Source organism: Tachypleus tridentatus, chromosome 7 (assembly GCF_004210375.1).
Source record: "Tachypleus tridentatus isolate NWPU-2018 chromosome 7, ASM421037v1, whole genome shotgun sequence".
Lineage (NCBI taxonomy): Eukaryota > Metazoa > Arthropoda > Merostomata > Xiphosura > Limulidae > Tachypleus > Tachypleus tridentatus.
Window position 1 is genome coordinate 58,169,514 of NC_134831.1, and position 12,207 is coordinate 58,181,720.

The following is a 12,207-nucleotide window of genomic DNA, read 5'->3' on the forward strand; positions in this document are numbered from 1 at the left end:
ATATATGGAAAGATAAAGATAATTTGTGCACTTCTTAGTTAATGTAATGCATTATCATGTGTTAAAGAAATTACAATGCAAATTCAATTTTCACTAAATTGTTTTGTTCTTTCATTTTTCTAAACTTAGCATTCACACATTCAGTTTGCAGTTTAATACCTACATTTTTAAATTTATATTGCATAAGTAATAGAGAGAAAATGCAGACAATCAGGTACTGTAGTATATTTTTTTTATTTTTCTATAATTCAAAATCTTTTAGGCAAACTCTTAAAACCTGCTCACAAGTTTTGAAATACATCACTTGTATACCACTATCTACATGTAGCAACTGAACTTTTATTAACATTACAATTTGATATTAAAAGACCTGCAAATGTATAATCTCATTCAGCAAGCAACAAAATTTGCAAATTGACTCAAACTTTACTCCATGAACTTTTACATAAAAAAAAAAGAAGGTTGTGTACACAACATGCAGTCAATAAAACTTGCATTTATCCTTAGATTTTTTTTGTATTAGCATAAATTTGAGAAGATTGACATACATGAACATAGTAATAGGATTTAGTGTTAGTAATATATCAGGAACTAATGCTAAAAAAAAAAATACGATACTTATCAAGCATCATGAGATCAGGTTATTGATTTTTCAAATCCCAAACTCTACAAAATTGGTTAGTTTTTAGTTACTTCTCAGTTTCATATTTTTAAAAATTCATATTTAGAAGTAAATAAGTTAATTATGAAACAGGTACATTAACACCAGATAAGTAGAAAAAAAACAAAAAAAAAACTTATCTAGTTCCATAGGTAAGCAGTTATTTAATATAGCATCTTTCATGTTCATCACTAAAAACATAAAATGTATGTTTTTTTATTTCAAACACGTGGAATTTAGAGTAGTTATCAATATCTTTACCTTGTCCAAGACAGGTTACAAAACAATCCTAAAATGCAGTGAGCTAGGTAGATACAGTCATGAGAATATTCTACAAATTACTCATATTATCATCATGAATACATGTATTTAAATGTGTGAAAACACAGAAACAGTAGGTAATATGAATGCCTACACTCAGAACTGGGTATCTGCCTATAACAGATATTTCCATAAAACTAATTAAGGAACATAAATTCGTTAGCTCACTTTCACTTGTTTGTTCCAACTGTTAAAATGCAAGGGAGCAACTGTATATCCTACAAAGCCAGCTGAGCTTGGTGAACATCAATAACAATAAAATTAATTATTTAATTAGTGTACCAAACGTTTTTGATCTCTTGAAGATATTCGTGGAATTTTTATGATACGCTTAAGTCAGTTTTTGTTGTTGTTTGTAGAATATTGAGAGAATATCAGTCTACAAAATATTACAGTTTTAACTCTGCAGAAAGAACATGTAACTTTAGTTTTTTGGCAGGTCAGATGAAAACCCTGGTTAGACAAATGTAAACACATTCTGATGCTAAAAAAGAATATAAGACCTTGGTGTTGTAAAGTCAAAAATCAGAAGTTAAATACTGCATTTACTACTTTTGTTTATGGAATAGAATAGCTCATAGATGGATATTCTAAATTTCTTCTAACTCTTCCACTGCCAATAGGTACATACACAAGATAAAATATAAAATCTTTGAGTCTTGAAAAGTGGATTATTAATCAATCACATCTGTGTTTGGATTTATGTATTATCATGAACAAAGGCAATTTACAAGATTCACTCTTACAAGATTCACAAAGTTTCAGTTTCAAGTTTTATATAGATAAGAAAACATCAAAACTTTTATTACATACCTACAAACAAATCTAGCATTAGGAATTTTTTCTGAATATGTAAACATTGCAGTGAAAGAGTTAAGAACTTATTCTATCTCTTGGATTTTCTTAGTAATCTAAGATAAAATTGTTGGGAGCAGCTTTTTTGGCAGAAGTCCAGATTATTTTTATATCAGTCACTTGTCTACTTGTCTGAGTTGAAATCTTATATTACAAGTACTTTGAAAAACAAAATAAATCAAAATCTTAACAGGAGTTAAGACTAGCCTAACCTTATAATAAAAGAAAAAGTGTGACTTGAATGATACCACTTTGACAATTTAGCTCATTTGTTCTTTTATCAGTTTCTTCACTTGGTCATTCACTGTTAGAAAAATATATCCCACAATCACATGTGATAAAAAGTGAATATCTAGTAAAGATGTAAATACTAGTTATTCACTTTTAGATATTTGAAAACTCTGACCAATTAAAAAATGAATAGCAGTCTTAGAACAGATAATTTTCCTCACAAATTTATAACTAAAACAAGTCATTTTAATACAGAAGCAAATCTAGTAAATTATAATTTTACCAATTTGATTTTTAGCAATTAAACTATAAATCTACGACCATAAATATTTTTGCATATATTTGTATGGAGAGTACAACTAAAACATTGCAAGTCAGTATAATTTACCACTTGATCAAAAAGAAAAAGAGCAAAGTTGAACTTGGAAAGTGTAAACAAAGTAAGCTGGGCATTTGTGATTATACAGCTTACATATGAAGAATATAAAAGATCTTAGTACAGCTTTGGTCTTCATGAGTAATTACCTTAGTCACAATGAGTAAATTCATTTAATAGAAGATACATTTCATTTAACATATTTCCAGAAAAAAAAAACATATGTAGAATAGCAGAAAAACACAAGTTGGACTGTTTACCATGTGTAATTCATAAAATATACATTGAGAAAGTAAAGCATATAGTGTTGCATTGGAAAATAACTGGACCATGTTGATTTGAATTTAACTAAACTATTATTGCATATATAATTATTTTCTATTCAAACTTAGTTGTTAACATTCCAATGTCTAAATTTTTGATACAACATAATTAAAAAAACTTCCATCTTCACATAAACATCATACATAAATCTGTTTACAATTAACTGCACTATCTTTAGACAAATATATGTTGTAATAGGAGATTTCCACAGACATTTAATTCTTTTATTTCCTTTTCAAACTTTTGGTTTATTCTCTTTTAAACTCTTAATAGCTCATCATTTTGTTAATCAACCTTGTTATTTCACAAAAGAATTAAGCTCACAACTTTTTTTTTTTTAAATAACAGAACACATCTGCTAATTGTAAAAAGTCAATAGTAATCCATTTAGGGGAAGCAAGCTATAGAGAATTTAACAAACAACAGCCATTGCTTTTTGAGCTACCTTTTTAGGTTACAATCTGACAAGAGTTCCATATCAAAAAGCCGCTTTCTTGAGAAATCCAAAATGGCAAAATATTTTCAATAAGAGTTTGATTAACAAGTAAATGTTTAAGTGACATTACTGACAAGGTCTAAATTTATATATTTGTACATATGCTGAAATTCCAGTTCTCTAATGGAATAACTTTCACTAAACATCTACAGAAATATGTTTATAATAACCAAAAACACTGGAAACAAACTCTCTGAAAAACTTATTTGAACCCATTTTAACTCATTTGACTTTCCACCTAGGACTAAAACCCTTTAAAACCTAGTGTATTTTAATTACTATTTTCAATCAAAGTGTTACAGGTCTAAAACACACAAGCCAATGGGAGTTGTAAGCCTTAAACAATAACAGCATCTTAAATTTAAAACAAGTTATCAAAAAGCAATCTCAAATAAAAGGAGTTCACGAATATTTACATGCTATCACTTAGGATTTGTTTACAATCCTAGATGATTCATTTTTATGAAAACAATTCTTGAAATACCCTCTTTTGATTTTTCCCAAGAAAAAAGCCGTACTAGCAAATCCATCATAAACTAGAACTTACATATATGTATGCTGGATTGCTCTACAGCCTAAATGTAGACTCAACCATATCTGTTTGTTTTATATTCTATATGTGAACTCAGCTTTGATTTTGATTTCTTTCCTTTTTTCTTTTTTTTTTTTGTAATGGACTAATGATCTCACTTCTTCCTGCAGACAAACTTTGAATACAAGTCCTCACACAGATAACACTACCACTTAACAGCACTTTCCTCCACTTTTGTTCTCTGGTGGAACAACTCGTACTCTGTCAGGAACTTCTGTCTGGTCCTTTCCAGCCAGTTGCTTGTAAAAAAAACATAAATTTCTGATTAAGGAAATAAAAAAAGCATTTTATAAACATAATCACTTATATAACTAATAAGTGTTGATAATCTTTTCATTATAATCAGAAAAAAAATTAAAATTTTAAGCTCTCTTTTGACACCTTGTGACTGAATTACACAATTTGTGTTGAACAGTGAAAGAGACGAGACTTCAAGCCATGAATTCTTCCTTTACTGAAAATATGTTGGCAACATAAAGCAATTTATGAAAATGTTTTATCATTTATATAAAAAAATGTAAATATAATGAAACCCAAATAAATAAACACTCAGTGGCCACTTTAATAAGTATACCTGCTCTTTAATGCAAACAGTGAATCATCTGACTGCAACTCAATATATAAAGCATGCAGACGTGGTCAAGAGGTTCAACTGTGTAATCTAAGAGACTGACTGGAATGATTGTTAGTGCCAGACATGATAATTCCAGCATCTCAAAAAATTGCTGATCTCCTGGAATTTTCATGCACTACAGTCTTTAGAGTTTACAGAAAATGGTACCTAAAACAAAATAGACATCCAATGAGCAACAGTTATGTACGTAAAAATACCTTGTTAATGAGAGAGGTCAGAGGAAAATGGTCAGACTTGTTCCAGCTAACAGTGAAGCCACAAATACTCAAATAACCACTCATTACAACAATGGTGTGCAGAAGGGCATCTCTGAAAACATAGCACATTGAACCTTGAAGAGGATGGGCTACAGCAGTATACAACCATGCTAGGTTCCACTCCTGTCAGTTAAGAACAGGAAGATGAAGCTACAGTGAGCATGGGATCACCAAAACTGGGCAACTAAAGATTAGAAAAAAACATTGCCTGGTCTGCTGAATCTTGATTTCAGCTGCAACATGCAGATGATAGGGTCAGAATTTTGCATAAACAGCTTAATCTATAAATCCATCCTGCCTTATGTTAATGGTACGGCTGGTAGTGGTCATGTAATGGAGCGAGGAATGTTTTCTTGGCACACATTAGGCCCCTTAATACCAATTAAACATCATTTGAATGCCAGAGTAAAACAGAGCATTGTTGAAGACCATATGCATCCCTTCATTGCCACAGTTTACCTGTTTTTAAATGGCTATTTCAGCAGGATAATGGGCCATGTAACAAAGCACATATCATCTCAAGCTGGTTCCATGAATGTGACAGTGATTTCATTGTACTCTAATGGCCTGCACAGTCCCCAGATCTCAATCCAATAGAGCACCTTTGGGATGATATGGAACAGGAGGTTTGCAGCAAGAATGTGTGGCTGACACATTTACAGGTACTGCATGACGCTATTGGGTCAGCATGGACCAAAATCCTTAAGGAATGTTTCCAGCACCTTACTAAATCTATGCTGTGAAGAATTCGGGCTGTTCTGGAGGCAAAAGAGGGTCCTACTAAAAGGTGTACCTAATAAATTTGCTACTGAGTGTAATTTTATAAAGGTACTCAACATTGTTCTGTTGCAAAAATAAATAAACAATAGAAAATAATTTGAGTTTTAGTTTACTTCATTTATTAGCAATCTGACTTTGCTGTTTATTAGTGATAATCTATTTCTATTGTTACTAGTTTTGTATTTTCATGGATGCCATGGCTGGCTTGTATGCATTCCTAAATGTTGAGAAACAATAATAGCATACAAGTTCTAATTGGAAGAATTAGTTACATATATGTCACATGAAATCTTATCAATGCAATAGGATTAGTATTGTACACAGGATCCACTGCCTTTAAACTGGATCATTCACTAATTGCAACATTGCATGCATTAGTGCCATCTACTGGTGTATATTGGTAATAGTTGGCTATGATGGAAAACTAAATTAAAACTACAAGTTAGAGACACCTACTATAGAATTATCCTAAGCCCAACAACAACAGAGTATATATACAAGTGAAAGCCTTTAATTACCAATTGGCAAACATGACATACCTTAACCTCTGACATAGTTCCATTGAAGATGGTATTAAGTCCTTGGTGTCAAAGTTAAACTATTCCTTTTATTCTACACTGCTGATTTAGCAGCATCCTGTAGTAAATATCAGGTACAATATATAGGGATAATGAAACAACTGTGGGTATGCATTTTGGAGTTACATAGCTTATGCAAATGAAATATGCAAGGAACACAAGAAATATTTTTATTCTTCACATGAACAACACCTTGTACTCTGACTTGTCAAAGTCAGACCAACATTTTCAGTTTACAGACTTACCTTGAATACAAGCACTTTTGTAACACCTCTCATTGTGTACAACAGACTAGTATATTTTGACAAAAGCTCTCCATATTTCATGTATATGAACACAATGAATTTGTAATTATAGACCACATTCCTTCTATAATATGACCGCATACACATCTAGATTTTCTCTTAGAACATATAAACAAATTAAGAAATTCAAATCTGAGTTGCTCTTATTGTATGAAGACAATAACAGCAAGTGTTAATGTGACAATGGGAAATTAATCATGCACATACTAGAACACAGAATAGTAGAAGATCACACTGTCTCAGAAAGTATTTAAATCATTAAAATGAGTAGTTTACCTTACCTTACTCAAAATAGCATCTGTGAGTTCAACAAATGCTCTTTCTATGTTAACATTTGCTTTAGCACTGGTTTCTAGAAATCGTATTCCATGTTCTCTAGCAATCTGCAAAACATACCAATTTCGGTAAAATTAACTCATAAAATAACGCAAGCTTTCTTTATAAAGTACAAGTTCTGAAGTGATAGTTATCACTAAATATAATAAACTTCACAAAGATACAAGTGCACATTTCAATGAAATAAATTATGAAAGTCACAAGTTTCTCATGATGTGTACAGAATTGTTATTTTGTTTGTTTTTTGAGAAAAACATGAAAACATCCTTTTCCAAAATAATCCACATCATTTTCATCCATATTTAACAAAGTACATTCAACTTTTTAATTTATTGGAATCAGTCTTAACAGTAGGTAATAAATATAGAAACAATTCACATGGCCAGTCAAATGGTTACATAATGTCTGTACAAGATATACATACACAGGAGGTGGACAAAAACGTGCCCCTCCTGAAAATGTTGTTAATTTGTTATAACTTTAGATAACAGAAAAATACGTAAAATTACGTTTTTAGAACGCATTCAACAAGTTTTGTTCAAATATGATCTTAACTCTTAACTTTAACACTGGCTTTTGTAAATACTTGAACTTTTCATAATTTTAGTTACATTTTCTCATAAAAAGTATTGTGCACCTAGTGTCGTTTTTAAGCTCTTCTCATTCCTATTAGCTCACAAAATGATCAAACAGGTTTCTCTGCAATAATCAAACTTAAAAATGAAACTCAAAACAACACAAATCAGTTTCACAAGTTAATGTTCAGTTGGTATTCCCTTGGATTTCAGTACTGCTACACATCATCATGGCATGCTTTCAATGAGTTTGTACAGGTATTAGAGTGATCGACTTCCAACCTTCTTTGAGTACTTCTAAAAGTTCATTTTCTGTGTGACTTATAATCTTTCATTAATTGCTTTAACACAGCCCATAAATTCTCAATCATATTGACCCAGTCATTCTGCAACATCAATTCTCTTATTTCTTAGATAACTTTTAATGTTATATATATATTCCAGCTTTCCTCTTTTGTTTTTTGCAACTTAACTAATGAATATTTCATTTACTTGATGTGCAAGCACCTTTAGGACAGTTAAAATATTACTTCAGATGTATAGTACATGTTTATGAAAATACAATATATTACAAGCTTTTAGTAAATGGTTTCATTTAAAAATTATTCATTTTGGACATCCTTTCTTAATTTTTAAATTTGAGATCCGTACATGAATGTGTGTAACTTGAGCTAACAATTAATTTGCATAAAAAACAAAACACATTTAAATAAAACTTATTTGGCTGTCTTTTTTTTATTACAGGTATTTTTTGGTTATAAAAGGTTTTTTTTGTAGATTGTTTAAATAGAGTATTCATGATGAAACGAGTTGAACAGAAGGCAACGCCGTTTTAAAAGTGCAAATGCAGGGGATGACATTTCGTTTGTCTTCCACCTTTTATCTTTAAGTCAGTGTATGTATCATGTTGTTGATCTATTGTATATAGTATTCTGGTGAATTGTGTATTGTGATTGGTTGGTTTATCCTCGTTTTTTTATTGGTGGAGAGATTTCCTTAGGATTCAGCAAATGGTAGCCACATGTTACTTCTAATCCAAAATCTGTTTAGTGAAAGCTATGTGTTAATCCTCTTAACCCAAGTATTCTTTGCTGTGCACAAAGTATTAATGTCAAGTTCCTAATTCAACAAAACAATTAAAACAAAATTCTGAATTCCCCAAGTATGACATGACATTTTCCATAAGCATCTTTTCTTCTCTATTTTTCCACTACACACCTCAAAATACTATGAAATTAAAAGTAAATTATTCACTATAAAATAATCAGACAAACAATGGTTTTTATAGCCTTCAATTTTCTTTGTTTACAGAACTATCAAATAGAAAGTCAAACCCCCTCCTGTCACATCCACTCTTTCAGTTATCTCTCACATTTAATTATGCATTACATATAAGAGATAGAAAGTCAAAGTTTTCATTTCTTAAATAACACTTTGCATAATGCTTTCTGAACAGATAGGTCATTTTCACTCAGAGTACAAACATTCCAGTGAGAAATTTAATGACTACCTTGAATTAGTAACAGTGCTTCTCTCACAATTAGAAAGCCATTGGTGCATTACTTAAATAAAAATCTAGTGTATTACTACCATCAAGATAAAAAAAAATTAGGATTTAAATGTCCTTGACAATTGACAGCAAGAAAAATGAAGACTAGTTAAGTACTCTTTTCTTGTTTTTTTCATGATTATACTTTATCATTATAAAAGTAACAAAAATGTAAAAGTAAGTACTTTTTTTTTAGGTTAGGTAAACTTAGATTAGGTAAAATAAATAATAAAAATGTTTCATAAGGTACACATGCAAGCAGCACATGGGTAATGCAATTCAACAATGTAACACGAGATGCACATGCCCCAAGTGACTTACGATGGTGCAGACAGTAGTTAAACATGGTTCAAAGGGCAATAAAATAATATAATTTTATTATAAATAGATGTGTACTGTTAGGAGCTTAAAGCTAGTTACGATAAGCAAATGTAGTTTCCTGCTACAATTTGAAGTCATTATAGAAAAAATAAGGGGGGGGGTAATTTAAATTTTCTTTTGGTTGTTATGAGGTCAGTGAAATTGACAGATACCATTTTGAGTTAGGATAAAGAAAATAATAGAGAAAAATGGAAAATCTGACTGGAGAAAAAGAAGTTTGCAGTGTATTTAGGTTTGGGGAATTAAACAAAGGAAATTTGAGATAAGGGTAAGTATTTTTAAATCTTAATATGAACAATACTTTGCACACTGACTATTCAAAACATATATTCAATATATTCATGGACAAATCTTTATTTTAACTTATTAAAAATACTTCACTAAAAAAAATTTCTTTTTTACATGAAAGACTTATAATGTTAACTGAAATACTGTCAAATTTTGTGAAGATAGCACTATAAAAAGTTAGAAGTATTAAACCTATAAAGACTTTAAATGACTACAAAAAGTCATGTGGTCAGTCGAATTGACCAAGCCCATGTTGAGAGAGTTATTTACATTAATTCTTTGTGTTTTAATCTTCCAAAATTTGTCCATGTTGAATATACTAGTTTTTTCCTGTTAATTTTGTGTTCAATTGACATGGTGTGCTTTGCAGTGACTGAATTTTGTATTTTTACAAGTCTGCCACTGTCTTTATGTCATTTTATTCTTGTCACAAGTCACGTTTCTCCAATGTACATTTTGTTGCATGAACATGTACTTTCACATAAATGGTTTGTTTATTTCCCCATCAGAAATGGATCATGACATCTTGCAAAATTTTCACTGGACATTTGAGTTGTTCACTGAAATTTTGCAGGTAGGGGAGGTAAATGACAATAGTGGTAGTGTTTTCCTTATCTTTTCATCAAAATCTCCCCGATGAAGGTGTAACTGTTCTGAATGAAGCACTCTATGTTCTTTTGTCATTCTGTTTCAATGGATGTCTTATTGTAAATGTTTTCTGCTTTCTTGTTTAGGCATTGGATTATTCCATATACTATTAAGAATGGATGACAGGACTAGATGAGTAGATATCTATGAATGTGGGTTTTCTGTGTACAGTTGTGGCAATGTTTCTCATCTGTTGATGAAGATGTCAAGAAATGGTTAGCCGTTTTGTTCTTTTCCACGGTGAAGTGGATTATTTTGTTTATAGAATTAAGACATTCTGGGAAGGTTGGTATGTATTCGTGAACATGGGACCAAATAACAAAAGTGTCCTAAAAATAATATCTGTAAAAAACTTGGTTTTATACGTGTGGATGAAAGGATGATTCTTCAGCATTCCATGCTTGGATTTGAGAGAGTGACTAGACTAGACCATCTGTCTGTTTATAGAATTCCTTGTTGTATTGTAAACAAGTTAATTGTAAGCAAATAATCTTTAGTTCAATAATCTTTATCATCAGTTTGTGTGGTAGAGTTATCATTCAACAGTCTTTGTCTGGTGATATTAAAAAGTTTTTGAGGTTGAAATACTGGTAAATAGGTTTGCAACATTAAAACTGACCAGAATATAGGGGGTGTTATATGTAGCTTTGAGTTGTGCAATAAATTCTGTAAAGTTGTAAATGCAATGTTTGGTATTCCTTCACAGTGAAGATAAGATAGGCAAGAAGGTAGTTAATAGCACTGGCAATTACCTTAAAAAGGTACATTAGGTTTGTGTATCTTAGATAATATATAGAACAGAGGGAAAACTTTCACTGGTTCTCATTGTTTTTTTTTTATGTTTGTTCACTGTTCTTTTGATGTTTCTGCAGGATCATTGATATTTATCTTGTAACTGCTTGATTTTCATGTCATAATATTTGACATGTAGAATGACTATACTGTTTCTTTTGTCTATTGGTAGAATCTTGATAGTGTTGTCCCATTTTAAGACAGTTCAGTGTACTGCATACACACTGACTTGAAGACAAAAGGTGGAAAACTTTCAACACATCTTCTACACCTGTGTTTCTACAACAGGCATTCAACTAAGTTTTATCATATATAAAGTTTAATCAAAAATCATCCTCAAAACTTACAGATCATTTCATAATATAAATCAACATTTTGGATAAATTCTGTTGTACTCACTTTCAGTTTTCATACATAGCAATAAATTCATCAGTTCTTAAATATAGTTGTCCACAATTCATTCACTGATCTCTAAGAGTTCTTCTTGTAAAATATATGTGAAAAATAGAAACTTGATTGTCATTAACGTAATTGTTACTTCACTGAGGTTAATTCAGTGAAAGCTTCTGGCCAGAAATAATACTTTATGCTCATAGAAGCTAAGATTCAACCTTATTAAATATAAGAACACTGAGGAGCATACTTACTGCCTCACCACGTTCTTTACTGATCATTCTTTTGTCCTCCATGTCACACTTGTTTCCAAGAATCATTTTTTCCACATCTTCATTTGCATGCTAAATTTTATCAGATATAGATTAGACCTGGTATATTAGTAACACAGCAAAATTAATGAAACTAAGTAATTCAAAGAACTTAAAAAAGAAAACAAAGAAGACCTACAAATGTTCAGTTATATAGACTACAATGACCCACATTAATAATTTCTTCCCTTCAACAAAATAAACAACTGTAGGCTTTTCAATGGGCTATTTCAGGACATGAGTAATGCATACGTACATTCTCACATGTGAAAACCAAACAACCTGCACCTAAAGCTCATGCAAGTAGTGACTATGACATGAAATGCAATTTAACAAAAGCACATGAACACTTCAACTGGAAATCTCCAAATGTATTGAACTAAATCAGCATTTGATCATCCCTTTAGTCATTCATCATTAGAAAGGAGGTTAGGTTCACTATAAGGTCACTTACCAGAAAGCAAAGAAAACAGTTTACTTGTCTTGCAAATGTAAATATCTGTTTCTAATGCCACAAGGAAACT

General features: G+C 30.9%; 1 protein-coding gene across 2 annotated transcripts in view; it reads right to left on the reverse strand.

Moving 5' to 3' along the window:
- Window positions 1-215: 215 nt before the first annotated feature.
- LOC143255740 (ras-related protein Rab-10-like) overlaps window positions 216-12,207 on the reverse strand; it is a 33,168-nt gene continuing 21,176 nt past the window's right edge. The window contains exons 4-6 of one of the 2 annotated variants that reach the window (XM_076511896.1): window positions 11,627-11,716; window positions 6,692-6,793; window positions 216-4,095 (exon numbers count right to left, since the gene is read on the reverse strand). In XM_076511896.1, the coding sequence (XP_076368011.1) occupies window positions 4,009-4,095; window positions 6,692-6,793; window positions 11,627-11,716 (279 nt within the window). In that variant the 3' untranslated portion in view covers window positions 216-4,008. The remainder of the gene's footprint in view (window positions 4,096-6,691; window positions 6,794-11,626; window positions 11,717-12,207) is intronic. The other variant, XM_076511897.1, reaches the window with a different exon arrangement.